We start from the raw sequence: 16230 nt of genomic DNA on the forward strand, positions 1-16230 counted from the left end.
TTGATGTCCTCTTAGCAGCTGCCCAAGCCCTACACTCCAAAGTGCAGAGTTAAAAGGTATTCTATCATTTTGTCATCAACATGGGCTTCACCCTCCGAACAGACGCCCAGCTTCTCTGAAGAACTTCAGTCAGATCCTCATAATGAGAGAGCCATTTGAATGCCCTGCTAGTTGTCAGCTGCTTTATTTATATGTGAAAAGGGTGGGTGCGCTCCAAATCTGACTGTTTCCCACCCTTTCATGCAGAAGGGGGCATTTCCTAGAATGTATCAAAAGGATATTTTCTTCTGCAAAGCTCATACTGCTTCAGCCACATACTGCATGGCATGGCGTGCTCATGTCTTTTAAGATAGACACATCCATTATATACTCGGTGTTGAGAGGAAAAGAGATACCAGGTGTGGCTTTATCCCCTCTATTCATGTCGGTGCAGCATGCAGTAGGAGAGGGACCTGAGGTGTGCCACTACGTGTAACTGCTACTGTAAAAACACTCCAACTGACAGTACTGGGGAAGAGTACCAGCAGGGTGAATGGATAAGGGCATCTTGAAGAAAACCAGGTGTTTGAGAATCGCTGTAAGTTTTCAGTGTTACTGCTCTCACTTGCTCCCATGCAGCAGCTTGTTACCATCTCTCTGGTGGTGGTACCACCCCACAGAACACCTGGTAGAAGAAATAGGACAGATGCTCTTTAAATTACTTCGATGCCATGTCCCAGGCCAACCGAAACCACCGCCGCTACTTTTGGCAGTTTCAGATAAGCACACAGAAAAGAGGCTTCTCATTGATATGAGTGTGTATGAGCTGTGAGGGTGTGCTAACGAGTAGTGAGGGGAAGCAGTGGCATCAGCTGCTGCAGCTATAAATTGTCACTGTCTGTCTGTGTGTCTGTGCGTTTAGGACTCTTGTCAGGAAGCTGACCTTATCTTAGCTTTTAAAGGCTTTTATTTTATTGGTTTCTTTGGCATTTGAGAATTATTAAAATAGAAAAGCTATTTTTTTTCCTTCAAACCTGTATCTAACTGGACCAACACTCTAAGGCTTGTTAGAGCATAAGCAGTATTTTGATGTAAAGTTAGCTGCTGGAGAATGTTGATGTGATCTAAAAAAAAAAAAAAGTCTAAGTTTGAAAATAGCAGAATTGCTATCAGGAGAAAACAGGGATAGAGAAGGATTTCCAATACTTATCTTCACTTTGTTTCTACTTAGAATAGATATCTGCATTACATGGTGCTAAATATATATTTGAGTTATATTTTACAGACAAATATAAGAAAAACCTTCTTGCTGTCAAGGTTTTAATCACAGATAGATGAAACGCATACCAAAAATAAAAAACCAGACATTAGTAGAATAAAATGAGCTTCTACTGGTGTGATGTTAGTAATACGTATATTTTATTTCTACAGCTTCTGGTTATTCATGAGTGGTCTGTCTGTGGTTTTATCAGGCTATAATTTGCTTACTCCAATAGGAACAAATTCTTAAATAATATTTTAAAATAGTTTATTAAAAAGCTGACAAGAACAGAACTGCTATAACATACAGAATTAAGTAGAACTTCTGTTAAAAATTATTTTACTTAAACCATTTTCTTGTAGCTGCATAGTGTCTTTTATAATCAGAAATTCAATTTTAGCAATCTAAGCGTTATAAAATATAGGGTCTTTTTCATTTTCTTTCCCATAAGAAAGTAATTGTTAATTTAATGTTTCCATACTGCTGTTCAGATATGACCCTTCCATGTTTGCAGGTAGGCGGAGGTCAACATGTGAGGAAGGAAAGAGTTGCAAAGATGACAAATGTAACTATGTTTGTTTGACTTCCAGTACAACCTCAGTGCCGGAGAGATACAGCTGCAATAAATAACATTTATTCTGACATCTGGCATAGCTTTTACCAGTAATTATCAAGCCCTCTTTAATTTTCCTTTTCCATCACAACCTCGTGGTGCAATTACCAAGTTGTGTTGGCAGGTGAAGGCATATTAGTAAGATAGAAGACAAAAGAAAAGACATGGGGGCCAGGAATAAAGTAGGGAAGGAAACTGACACATGACGGAAGGGCATGACAGCAGGAACCCAGAGCTCGCATCCTGGATACTCAACTGGTATTGAGCTGATTCCAGCAGGATGTGTTTAAGTCATTTGGTCACTTTGCTGGCCCAATTTCAGTGTGCCCAAAGGGAGCCCAGATGCGCTGTATGAAGGCGTGATGGGAAAGCTTGTCCTTTCCCAGCCAATCCTGCTGTTCTCCTTTATTGATCTCTCAGGTGAACAGCACTTAAAAAGAGGCGGCCATCTCACACCATCAGAATTAATCCATTAATATACTTTTTGGTGCCTTCAACTGTGAACATTTATTCCTGTTTCTAAAAGGTTTGTCTTGTGTCCATGTCTGACTTTAGCAGAAGTTCTGAAGAACCCTGTATCACTGCTCTTTGACTGAAACGGTGTAGTTTTCATATTACAGTCTCTCACCTCAACTTATTTTTTGAGTTTATAAATAATTTATATACAATTAGAATAGCGCCACTTTACAATACATAAGCAAAAAAGTTCTCCTTTAGGAAAGGGAGTAAAGAGATAATACACCTTGCAAAGATGAGTGATCTAATACAGGAGATACTCAGCATTGGGGAGAACCAAGCAGTTCATTAACTTTTCATCTGTTACATTTGACAATGTTATCTATGAATTGTCCATTAAGACATTTGTGCTCTAAGTACTATAAAATGCCACTATAAAACCTCCAAAGGGCTATAAACTAGGCACTTGTGGTAGTCAAACGTGAACAGAAATTGTCCGTTTTATCTCAAAGTTTGATTTTCTTTGCTGTGTGACTTGGCTAACAAAACCATTGCAGTTATTGGAGCTCAGCTAGGGGTCTTGCATTTTCAGATGTTCTAGTTGTAGTCAGTCTGAATTGTAAGCTATTTGTGTTTAACCCTTTCTCAGACACGCAATCTGTGATCCAAGTCTTTGCATGAGTTAATAACATCCAGGCATACGTATGTGCAGTATGGAATTTGAACATTCACAATGGTGCGTATTTCCTGGAAAAAATAATGAGATCAGTCAAAGTGAAACAACTAGGAAATGATAATGCTGAGTTTTCCTGCTGTCCTGTGACAGTTCTTTTTCAGTCCAACATCACTCCTTGATTTCCTGACATCCTGAGAAAGAGAATCTTACTTAAGCTGCTGTACAGGGAGCACTAAGAGGTTTTGCTGTGGACCCTGGATGTTTAAGCTTGCTCCACTGCAGTGTACTACAGACTTTATTTTTCAGGTACATTTCCATTGGAAGATTTTGAAAGTACCATCATTTGCGTTTCTCCCACATCGCGTGAGCTTTCTTCGTGATGTGATCTGACAGCGCTTGAAATTGATATACTCACTTGTCGCCTCAATATTTTCATTACAGTTCTCTTGTATCCTTTGCATGCAAAGAAATAGATGAAAGGATCTAGGCAGCAGTTAAAATTCATCAAAAACACAGTATAATGGAGCGACTTCTGGAAAATTTTCTTTTGAGTACACAAGGGTTCATTCTGAAGCTTCTTAATCATGTGATGTATGATTGTAACATGGTAAGGGGTGAAGCAGATAATGAACACTATAATTACAAATACAATTGTGTTGATGGCTTTTTTGTTGATCCCTGATTTTTCAGTCAGTGGATTTTCCTTGGCCGCTTGAAAAAGTTTGTAGCTAATTTGAGAGTAACAGAATACTATAATCCCCAGGGGAATAAGGTATCCTACTAAACAGGCAGCAAGAAGTATAAATGGTAGATGTTCTATTTTTTCAAAGTTTGGATATTCCATGCATGTAGTCCTTTCTTTTTCTTCCTGTGACATGGATTGTATAAGTAATGGGAAAGTTTGACTAAATACAAGAAACCAGATAAAGACACAAATGCCCTTGGCATATTTAATTCTTCTGATCTTATATCGGAAGGGGTGGACAACAGCAAAAAACCTGTCAATGCTCAAACATGTCATGAAGTTTACACCTGCGTAGGTGTTGATATAGAAGAAGAGAGCAGTTATTCGACATAATGCTTCTCCAAATGGCCAGTGAAATCCCAGGGCATAGTAGGCTATCCTTGTAGGCAAGGCAATACAGAACAGGAGATCGGAGAAGACAAGATTTGTTGAATAGAGGGTAGTGGAGTTCATCTTCTTTCTGTTTTTAAAAATGACAATGAGGGCAATGGTGTTTCCAAGCACCCCAAGAATTAAGATGAAGCTGTAGAAGACAGGCAGTAGTATCCGTGCTGTGTCTTTGTGCTCATATAAATCACAGGTGGAACTGTTTGTCTGAGAAACTGTGGAAGTGTCCATTTCTGTAACCACTGTTGCAGGAAGCTCAGTAGACCTAACATGGAAAAAAAAAGAAAAGGGAACATTTTGTAATAAATGTAGATAAACTTCTTCTGCATAACAACAGCTGACCTCTGTTGCAAAAAGCAAGATTGTAAAAACTGAAATGAAACTTCATTGTGGTGAAATACTTTTCAAGCCTCCTTCTGAAAACAAACAAAAAGATGATGCTTTTTGGCTTTTCTGTTTTGATACCAATTGCTTCTTTCCTGAAAAAAAAATCAGACGGGGCAAAATAATAAACCAGGGGTGTAATGTGTTTGGGAAGTGAAGTTTATAGATGGTCAGGAGGTGGGAGACTGTTTAAAGCAATCTGAGAGGAAAAAGGGGTCTGAAGAAATCATATGATAAAGGATCGTACGAAGTCCCCAAGGTTCAGACAAGCAGACACAATCTTTTAAATGTGTTTCAGTTAATTCTGGGGAGTTTTCATTTCTAACAATTCACATTGTGATGGTTTAACTTATTTAGAGAAACAAATTTTTTTCAGTGTTCTTATCATACTGGCATTATAATAATTCAGCTTGTTTAATACTAGCTTCAAGAATTGGCTTTTGGAATCTAATTCAAATATTGTTATATACATAAATTCTGAAGACTACTACTTTAGTCACTCTGCAAAAGAGAGAGAACCCTGCTGAAATATTTTAAATGTTGTCAATTTAGTAGATTTTAGACATTGTTTAACCTGCACATTCAAAAGTAGCATGGAAGAGCTGCAAAGTGGCAGTGATTTGGGGGACTTAAAAATATAAAAAATGATCCAGCAGAATTTCAGAAACGGAAAGGACACCCCGTCCTGTTGATATTTCTTCCAGTGCAAAATATTTCTTAGGGGTGTTGTTACCTGACAGTTGCATAGTGTAAGCATAAATGTCAGAAAGGATGGTATATCTCATGTTACTCCTCGAGCAGCTGTTGTGGAAAATAGTACCTCTCAGAAGCACCATTTATGGATTAAAACAGCAGTCAAAAGGAAATTGCTTCTGCTTTAATACACAGTACTATCTGGAGATAAAAGCTGTTGTAACCCGAGTTTTAAGTCTATCTGGTAACTTCTATTAAAGTGTCTAGGCTATTTCTGATCATTTGCCTTTCAACACACAATATTTACTGTAGTCTATTGTACCTTGAACAAGTCTTCCTGGAAAATACCTCTCACTTTTCAGGGTTTGAAGCTACACGTTTTAGAAAGTATTCACTATCCTTTTATTGACTTGTGAAAGCATTAAAAGGTTACAATCTTCTTTCATGTTTTGAGGAGATTGTCCTACTTATTTTGGGTTTCACAATTACTGTACCAGCAACACACACTGTATTATAAGCCAGTCTGATCAGACTTCTGGCTAGCTTAGCAGGGGTGCATAAAGTTCTCTGTAAACAGTAAACCTGTGGAGAGTGGATGATGTGTATTGAAATACATAGATGAGTTATACTACATATGTTTAAGACAGACATTTAACATCCAGATACTCTATTAAGTCTGTACTTCTGTGTTGCCCAGGCAGTAGGAAAGACAGGTGAGTGATTTCTGACTGATAGATGTACAATGTTCTGATTCTTAGATACCTGTGAAGTATGTACCCTGCATCAAGAGGTGGGAATACTGCATTCATGGTTAGAAGCCAAATCTGAAGTGGGAGTTTTATGGTTTGAATAAGGGAATTGAACTGGCAAATAGCAACTCTCCAGCTGTAGTGTAGATTTAAGAATGAATGTAATTTTGTATTGGTTAATTCCGCATCGTTCACAGTATCGTGGTGTTAGTGTGTTTGACTTATACCTTCCTTGAAATTTAGGTAAAATAATTTCTTAAACATACGTAAGGAAGAACAATCTGAGATTTATGATAAACAGTTCTATTGCCATAACTAGCTACAGCATACTAACTGTGTAATTTTATTTTCACTGTAAAGTTGTGATAGTTTTGGTTCATAAATAGTGTGCATAATTGTCACATCCATTAGTTTCTCTTTCTATAAATGTTTGTGACATATAGAATATCAATTATACAAACGTGTTTAACTATGATTTAGGAAAGACTTTGTAATTTCAATTAATTTTTTTTTTTTACATCAAGAGTAGAATTTCATAAAATGCATGTTACCTAATTTTGTGCTATGGAGTCAGATCTTTACTGTGATAAATTAGTCTGGAACTTCTTGTTGCTCAGAATAGGATGTTGACCCTTGCATAAAACCATGGCTATATTGAGGAGGGAGTCCTAGCTGAGAGAGAGTTTGTGTCTATCCATGGTGCTACCATGGATATACAGGGGGAGGAGTCCCACAGCAGGACAAACTGGCCACCAACAGATGAGAAGAAAGCTGGAGGACCACAGCTCATGGGCGTCCAGGGCAGCGTGCACGTCAGCTACGCTGTGCTCCTTGACAGAGGGTGTCAGCAGGCTCTTCTGCCTGCTGCGGAAGTCAGTCCTGGGTGGGGAAGGTGTTCTTTTTGATCCTCTGTTATCCCCAAAATATTTTGACTGTTCATGTAGGGTGCACGTTTTATAATACTCCAGATGAGTATTAGCATTTTCTCTATGTGTAGGTATGTATGGGCATTTTTGAGCAGTCACCATGGTGTCTAGGTACTGTATTACCTGATTTAAAAAAAAACAACAAACCTCTCGAGATACTGTGTGTGGTTTGGGGCCCAAACAGATGGTAAAGTTGCTACCACCTGACAACTTAATGCATATCACCTGAGTACGGTAACTTCTTTGTACATCTGAGCTCTTATTTTTGTTGAACAAACTCCATTCACCTCAGCAGGTATTTCAGTTTTTCTTGTCAATCTTGAACAGGGTTGCATTTAAAATTTTTCTTCCTTAAAGGCATCTAGACTATTAAGTAAAACAAGACTTTTTTTTAGTCCTATTCCTTGTGTCAGGTTGCTGTTTATTTCTTGGCAGCAATCCTTAGTGATCAATTTATTACACTTACAGAGCATATGCCATCCTCCACAGAATGTATTTGAAAAAACAACAGCAGGCCCATTTTGTGTACTTTTTGTTTGTTTTGCATTCTTGGAGCGAAAATGGAGAATGTTACCACCTTACCGCTGCATACCTCAGACTAGCTGGACTTGATTCTTAACTGATCTTAATGAGCTGTGTGCCTATGAGAACATGACAATTTAATTTCATGAATCCAGATGCACCATTGAAGCTACCATCTAGAATCACTACCAGAACATTTGCTCTTCTAGGTTGTTGGATTGAATACCCCTCCCCACTGGCCTTCTGAGATTATTAACGATAGTATTTTGAAGTATATATTTGGGGGGGAAGGCATTAATTTACCAATTTAATAATTTTAGAAAATATTGCCATCATTTTTTTGCATAGAGGTACATGCAAACTTTTAAGGCATAAAATATTTAAAATTCCTGTCTTTATATTGGTATTGGAAAGAAGATTGTTCAGGTTTTCACTTTTTCCTGAGTCTGCAGGCATGCAATGCTCAATAACACAGACCTGTAAAGTTGCAGTGTAAAGAGAACACTTACTCATTTAATGTGGCCACCTGTAAAATCCAAGTTATGTTATTATTTTAGTTATTTGTGTATGGATTCAACTACCTTTTCATTTCAAGCATATTTTCCAAAATGCCGTTTGGTCTTGATTTGGAGAACTGAAGAGAAAACGAATTAACCGTTTGTACTGTGGTTTTTGGTCAGTCAACCTCCCTGTTACAAAATGTGCGTGTCTCTTTAAAGGTTGGACTAGATGATCCCTGAGGTCCCTCCCAGCCGGTGATTCTGTGATTCTTATTGAAATTTCTCTAAAATTAATTTGCAGTTGCTGTTTCTGTTGAGGCTTTCCCCTTTCTACAATCTTATGGGTTTAGCAGTTCAAGGTGAACTTCTTCAATGTCTCGCCACAAGGCAAAATAGTCCTGTGACGTCTGTTCTAACCCCAAATTAGTCCCGCACAGGTCATGGGGCTCCAGATGCCTCTCGGTATCGGTGTAACGTGGAAGTATACTCGCCACTATGTCCCTGCGTTTTTTTGCTCGGTTGATTAGGTATCCAAGAGAGAGTTGTCTAGCATTGCACAGGGAGCAGTGTTATTTACTGTGATCCCAGAGTACTTCTCAGATTCCCTGTGTCCTAGGATCTCTCCAGCCTAGGGGCATGGCCAGTGCCCTCTGCTTCTACCTGGGAGGACCTTACACCTGGGAGAGTTTTAAAGTAATTTTTATTTTATGCCTATAATATTAGGCTTGCAACCAGTGCAGGTTGTTCCTTACTGTTCTCTCACTTGCCATTTTCAAATCTTAGCATTGTGTTTGCTTTCTGACCACCAGTGGAAAACAAGTTTTTCTTTAGCCAATTACTTTATTACATTTGCTAGCTAGCCAGCTTTTAGTCTATTCTGTGTGCTTTCTTGATGTTTGATAGCAATCGTATCCACTCAGAGGGGAATCACAGTACCATGTCAAGCTGCTTACAAAATCTGGCATGTCTGAAATCTGTGCAGGTGCCTTTCTAAGCCAATTTTGCAATCTCATCAAAGAAGGAAAATGGTTTGTTTTAAGAGATTGGTTTTCTGTGAAAATGTTTGGCATTCTTCATTTGTTTTACATATATACTGCAGTATGCAGGAGCCCAGCTCAGAGTAGAGTCCCCACTGCAAAAGGTGTTTGAGGAACAGAATGGTGGCTCCAGTCTGGAAGTACTATGTAATCCAAAGGCCTGGTTCATAGAGACATTCATGTATGATGAGCTTTGTATGTAGTATTGTAATGTTAGATACATTTAACTGTTAACAAGCATAGACTTAAGCTATGACCTAGCAGTTGCAATGTTGCAACCTTACATTACATGGGTTTGGTTTATGTGCAAGCAGTGATACAAAGCTCTCTCTGTATGCTAAATGAGTTTTCTTCTTGTTCTCATCTCCTGCTTTTGCTGAAGGAGCACCATCTGTCTTTTCAGCAGAGCAGGGAAAGTGTAGGAGGCTTTAACTGTGTATTGTAATCTGTGTGAGTTGTCTGCCTCTCTTCAATAATTTTCATTCTTTGGAGATGAATCCCTTGTCCATCTGTCCAGTAGCTAATTTAAGAGGGATACTAATTAAATTCTTGGAAAGGCACAGCAGATCATTAGAAAGATGTATCCTGACTCTATACATAGTATGGTTTAATCACTTTGAGACAGACAGTATTTCTTTAACAAACAGCATTGGGGAGTTATGTTGGTTTTGTATGCATAAAGAGTATAAATGTTTTAAAAGGAATGGTTGGGAAGGAGACTTCTCTTTCCCTGCAATGCCCGACCTGAGGATTTACTGAGCTTACAGACCCCTACAGGTATAAACTGTATTAGTCTTATAGAGTTTAAACAGTAGAAGATGGAAAACAAGCAGTGCTGTGGTTAGGTAGGTTTAATTTTTTCCTTAATCTCTGAAATCAGTTGTTTTCTGTTGACCAGTCATATTTGCTGTTTGAATTTCCAATTTGCCACGCAAGTGATCTTCTCTGTAGTGTGTTTTCTCTGTTTGAGAAAAAGGCTTGATTCAACTAAGTTACGTATGTTAAAAAGTGGCATACTAGGTTGCATAGTAGAATGCTTTGTTAATATAGAAAGACCATACACCTAAGGTTACATGTGGGTGTATGTATTGGCGTCTTGGGAACTACACATGGTTTAATAAAAGCTGAGGCAAGAGACAGGCATGTCCTAAAGCTTCCTGTTTCTTTCTAATACTTTAACACTCATATGCTTTTAGTGCATTATGTCAATTTACCTTTTTTCAAAAGCTGTTGAGTTTTGTGTCCTAAATGACAATGAGTAGACCTAGTGACCTGAAGACTGAATCCTCAGGTCGCAACCCACAGCTAATTTTGGTAAGATAGTTTCCAGGCTAGTGCTTTCATTCTTCCTTGGTATAGATCCAAGTTTGTTGGAGCCAGATTTGTAAGCCGCACGTCAGAGAATCCCAAGTATGCATTTCATGAATGAAGTTGTCTTAATGATGTCTATGAAGAATGATAATATTCTTTAAGTGCTTAACAGAATATGCAGATGCACACACTGTGGGATCTTTATGGTCCTGCTATAGATTTTGCAAAGTTGTATGACAGTTATATCTGGCACTCAAAATAGTAGAAGCTACACTAAATGAAATGGAAATAAAGAAATTGAGTTGAAATGCTACATAACTAGTTAAAGTGCAACTCACTTGAAGTGTACGTCTCGCTTTTATCTACTGGATCTCTATTTCAAAATGTGATCATTGTATTTAATGTGAGAGAACTATCTAACATAAACCTTCTCAGCCAAATATGCATTTTAATGTGAAGACCCGTGCCGATGCTGAGATGATTAACCTCCCTTCAATTTACTTGCTTAAGTATACTAAATGTAAAAAGGAGAGAGCCTAAAATGTAGCAAATAAACAAAATAAAAAACTGAGCCACTGACAGGTACATTCCTGCAAGCCAAAGAAAAAAGGTATCAAATAACAATTTGCATTTCAGTACTAGAACACATGCACACCTTTTATATAATTTTTTTTTTTCTGGGTGATACGTAGACTGTACAGGTACAGTCTTTAATTTTAGGGATTACAACTTCAGAACTCTAGCTTAAATGTATTATTCATTACATGTATACACACTCCTCAGCCTTTCGAACAGAAAGGATGAGGTTTGAGCTCTTAAAGACTAACTGCCAGGTAAGCTTTAAGTTCCCTCGTCTCTTCAGGAGGAGCCGTGAAGATGTTAGACAGACCTCTCTTATTCTGTGCTCAAAGGCATGCATGATGCATGCCGTCTCTGTTTTTTTTAAGATTAGATGATAGTTCAGTTATTGTCTGTTGAACAATGTATCTTGTTTTGCCGGTATAATAAAAAGAATTCCTTCTAAAAACTTTGAAAGAAATGCATGTAAGAAGGTAAAAGAGGAATTAGCTCATAAACCTTTGAATACTTAAAATATTCTGTTGCAATATTTAGACGTGAAAAGAGTGACTGAGGAGTTCTTGTGCCGATAGTAAAGGCTGTTTCATAGACGAGGACTGCATGTGATAGAGCAAGCCGTGCATTCATGCAGTCCGCAGTACGGATTTGTTTTAAGGCTTTCTCCTACTGTTAAAGTATTCTGCAAGTTTCAGTGAATGACTTAAAAACTGCAGTGCTTCCCTTACTACTTGTACAGTAGTTATTTCTGCATTAGCATAACTGAAATCACTATTGCTAAAAAAAATTTTCTAAGCTAATGCAGTATCACGGTTCCCTGTGATCATTGAAAGGCTGTATTACAAGAAAGGACTTGAAATAACTTACTGATGCTGTGGGTCAATGGATCATTTAAATAAAAATTTACTGCTGCATATTAATGTGTGAACATAAAATATCAGAATTTCTTCCATGAGCCTTGTCTCTCCCATCTGAAGATCATTTATCCTTCCTACCACATGAAAATACTCAGTATGCCAAAAAGAAATAATCTTTCTGGAATTGTTTGCTGTTGTTGAGTGAAAAAAAAAATTAAAAGTTAATTCATTTCTGTACTTACATATCTGTAGCTTCTTGGATCCTCTGAGCAGTTAAGGGCATTAGCAGGATGGCTTGACTGCGAAAGTTTACCCTTGCACATTGTTTTCAAGAGTGATTACGTTAGTCATTTGTGGGAGGGGTAGGTTTTCTCAAGTGCTTAAAAAAAACCTTGTTTGCTGGTCTTGATTTGCTGCCTACTGTTTTATGGGATGTGAAAGCATCTATTTTTAATCCTTTTACAATTAGTCTGTTCAAAGAGAGTAATTAGAAACAACCCTCCCGCCTCCCCCATTCTCCCTTCCTTCTCCCCCCCCCCCCGAAGTTGCGTGTTACTGACTTTCATAGAAGGGACTTTACCCAGAGGTTTGCTTGACTAATTGTTGACCAGCTAAAATCCCTGAGTGAAAAACTTTGTTTATATGCCATCTGAATTTAAAAATAACTTAAATTTAGTTTGTGGCAAAGAGCTGTATGATCAGTACGTGCTTTAAAACTGCTGCTTATTGATCTGATCTGACACAGCACATGAAACCTCAGAACTGAGGCATACTGAGATGCTGTGTAAAAACAGACATCTCGACAGCCCGTGTACATTCCCAGCACTGTTTTAGTATTATAATGATGAGTCTTTACAGAAATGCCCTTTGAAAATATATGAGAGAGTTGAAGACTCTGGTGACTTGAGAGATTAATGAGGATGTGTGCCTTTGTAAGCTATTTATTGCATTTTGAGGAAGGATGATGATAATAATAATAGTAATAATAAAAACAACAACAGCAATACACATGTAAGGTAAACTCATTAAAGATAAAAAGCTTTAAAAACACAAATCTGGTTCCCCCAAAATGATATTGATAGGAATGGGTGGCTGGGGAATTGGAAGGGAATGGGATGCCAGATTGTGAGGTAGCCCGTTGTTACCTGGAGTAACGTTGTTTCTGGGTAAAGAATGTTGATCTGAGAGTTAAACAGTGTGTTTGTTAGGAGGATTTGGGAGATCAGAGATAGATGGAAAATCCTATCGTTTGTTGTTAGAGGCTGTGGTTGAGAGTTACCTGGGATTTTCCCCAAAAACTCATAGTGATCGTTCATGACTTAAAAGGACTATTTATCTTTAAAGTGGCCTCATTTAGTGGCCTGATTTTAAGGAACCAGCAAGTATGCATGTTGACTTGGCAGGTCCAACCCATGCAGAGGGTGGAACGCCTCTTTGGAAATGTTAGGGCTGTGTTCACAGCGTTTGCTGACATTGCAGTGTTGGAGGTGTGCAGAGATACAATCTTGACTAACATGTCCAACTCATTGGCAAGCCTAAAGTAAATGCAGATCTAATGAGAAGGTTAAACTTTACTAAATGTACCTTATCTTATAGGGAATTTTTGCTATAGGATTTTGCTATAGCAGAATGAAGTAGAGCCTTGTGAGCTACTTTTGTGCCTACTTGGAGCTTTTAGTTGGCGCTATATGCTGATTTTTCTGGTGCTGAACTCCCAGAGCAAACATGGCTTGATTCCTCTTAGATACCAGGGAGCTGAAGGGCTCAATCTAGGGATTTCAGCTCCTCAGTTTTTATGGGGAATTTATCTTCTAACACCAGATACAGAAACTCTTTGAGAGAACTTAATGGTCTTATTTTCTATTTTTTCCTTTCTTGTTTTTCAGTTATTTTTTAATTATTCAGCTTCATCACAGAGTAGAATCTCTTTAAATGAAGTAATGAGAATTAAAGACTGTTTAAAGGGAAATTGCAGAGGGAACTTGCTTCATATGTCCACAAAGTAGTATTGCAATGTGGTTCTCTGTCTAGCAGCAAAAATGTGTAGCAGAAATGGGAAATTTTGAGATACACAGGAACGTAGTAGTCTTGGCTCAAGGGCTGACATTAATACCATGACTTCATGTTAAAGGAAATGTTTATTTCAGAATAGTCTTACCATGATAAAATAGTGTCACTATGTGTTTCCAACTCTGATCTGATAAAATATTGCTGGCCTTTGATTTAAATACATTACTAGATTGTAACCTTTGAGACACACCAATTGATATTAGCTACCAATCCAGCCTAGCAAGATGTGATCTCAATTGCTTGAGCTAACTGATACAAGTTGCGTTCTTTCACTTACTATTCACCCTTCTAGCTATTTGTTTTATGTTCTTATACAGCTGCTCTTTCTCCAATATCTGTTTGGCTGTCCCAGGATTTGAACATTTAAACCAAGAAATGGTGTATATCAAAAAGTGTGACATATGTTTGCTTTTACCATTTGTGTGCAAAAGCTTACTGTTTTGCTTTTGGCATGGAAGGAGAGTAACATGTAAATTAATACACTAATTTGTTACTTTCAGAGATGGTGACATCAAAGCAGTGCAGTTAATATTTTAACCAGTATGTTATGATGCCTGTGATGATTTATTTCTGTCTGTCTACTTAGTCCCTGCGCTATTTGAGGAGTTTACAAACGGTACTGGATTTAGCTTTAGAATTCCATATATAGAGAGCTTCTACCCAAGGTAAGAAATGACTTCTGAATTACACAGGTTGTTTATGGATGAGCCAGAAAACTAATCCAGCCAGCCTGTCTCTCAGCTGCAAAACTGCCTTTCCTTCCAAAACTAACTCCTTTTGTTTTCTGGGAGGCAGGTCGGTGTCTAGAACTATCCTGTAGCTGAATCCTTTTTTTTTTTTTTTTGGTGGACAAACATGATTTCTCAAGTGACTTGAGTTAGAGGAACAGTGAATGATGATTCACCAGTGAGTCATGGTAACTCTCCAGAGGCCAAATAAAATGTCTTAGGTTAATTTACATGAAGGAATAGAAATTAAGCACTCAAGCTTAGATGAATTTGGGACACTAAAACTTTCAGTACAGCTGTTGAACTGTACCTCCTCAACAAAATATGCCATCTAAATCCTTCCAGCATTTCCTCGTGCCTTCATATGTCATCTGCCTATCTCCAGTTTCTGTGCCAGGTTTAGCCAAGTATGGGATTCTGTGGGAGCCTCTGCCTTTTTGAAAAGTGCAAGCTCCTCCCTCTTGCTGAACTCAAACTCTGGTTTGGTTAGTACAATCAGTCATGAAAGCAAAGCTACCTGGTAAGCTGCTACCATCAATCACTTGCCACAGACATCTGATGCAGAGCAGCAACTGTCAGTGGGTAGGCATGGGTAACTAACTCCGTAACACCTAGCTGAAATTAATAACTTATCAATTAAGAATAAGTAGTTATCCTTGTGTTACTCTACTCAGTTGTGGCGTGGGAATTGGCCAGCCATTTTTATACCGCTCCATTGGTTTCTTCTGTATCTCCATGCTTTGGCCTTCACATGAATGGCAGCATGCTAATCATATATTAAATAAAGGACAGGGGCCTCGATTTAAAAAAGAAAATCATCTTCATAGTGCTCTAAGCTGAATAATTCTGTGATGGTCTCAGGCAGCAATTGCTTGCCTGAGGGCAGTATATTGTGAATGCCTAACTGAAGAAATTTTATATTGTATATTGCAGCAAGCTAGCAGAATAGAAATGGTTAGGTACCGTAAGTCAGCTTTGCACAACAGAGGTTGAGCGGAGATAGGATTACCTAATCTTTTTAGAAAAAGCTAAAGAATAATGATTACATATGTTAGCATCTTATTAGTGATGAATAAATGAAAACTGAAATTGGAAGAAAGATTCTAGCCAGCAGAAGAGAAAAGCTCTGGATTAACCCAACAGTGGGAAGGGAAAGGAACTTGAAACTGGTTTACAATGGATCTGAGCAGTTTATGGAATAACTTGTTGGATAGTCTTGGCATTAAAAACTGAAGCTTTTTTTAGGAGAGGTGGGTATCTGACTTCGGCCTTCCTGAGGGGATTGTAAAGGGTTTGTTTGGCTGGTGTCATATTTTAATGAACCCAAAGCTGCAGTGATTCTGCTGAGATATCCATGGACAGGAGGAAACACACTTTCCCCTCAACATGCACAACTTCAAGTTTTGTCTTGGGTGATTTTTTTCCGCTTTCTTCTTGCATTCCTGTGAAATACTGGCAGTTAGATACATGAGTATTGGGTAACATACCCTAATGCTTTTGCTGGTGTTGAGAGGCCACATGCACTGTGGTGTCATGCTCATGTCTAGCAAAAGGGTTGGGTACAATAGATGATTCCTTTGAGTCCTGGCTCCATCAGGCAAAGGATCCCAACTATCAAGGGTGGTCATATTCCATGGAGTTACATAATTCTAGGGAATATTATTGAGAATGTTTTAACATTTTCAGAATAAAGACTGGCACCTGAAGTGTAATATGGCAGAGTGTGGACATCCTGTAGGAACGCAGAGCACTGAAGTAAC

The 16230-nt window shown here is 38.2% G+C and overlaps 2 protein-coding genes across 2 annotated transcripts in view; one reads left to right on the forward strand and one right to left on the reverse strand.

The window, feature by feature from the left end:
• UBAC2 (UBA domain containing 2) overlaps positions 1-16230 on the forward strand; it is a 97102-nt gene that overhangs the window by 44200 nt on the left and 36672 nt on the right. The gene's annotated exons all lie outside the window — the stretch shown is intronic.
• GPR183 (G protein-coupled receptor 183) lies at positions 1383-12023 on the reverse strand. The gene is made up of 2 exons (XM_075090002.1): positions 11915-12023; positions 1383-4382 (listed from the first exon to the last, which is right to left on the reverse strand). The coding sequence occupies exons 1-2, from the start codon at positions 11953-11955 to the stop codon at positions 3281-3283; spliced, it is 1143 nt and encodes a 380-aa protein (XP_074946103.1). The 5' UTR covers positions 11956-12023; the 3' UTR covers positions 1383-3280.

This window comes from Phalacrocorax aristotelis, chromosome 1 (genome assembly GCF_949628215.1).
Source record: "Phalacrocorax aristotelis chromosome 1, bGulAri2.1, whole genome shotgun sequence".
NCBI lineage: Eukaryota > Metazoa > Chordata > Aves > Suliformes > Phalacrocoracidae > Phalacrocorax > Phalacrocorax aristotelis.

Excerpts from the sequence above, each read along its gene's own strand:
- GPR183 (XM_075090002.1), bottom strand. The coding sequence starts at position 11,955 with ATGCCCTTAACTGCTCAGAGGATCCAAGAAGCTACAGATAT. Across the intron at positions 4,383-11,914 it reads ATCCAAGAAGCTACAGATAT|GTCTACTGAGCTTCCTGCAA; the intron begins GTAAGTACAGAA and ends TTTCCATGTTAG.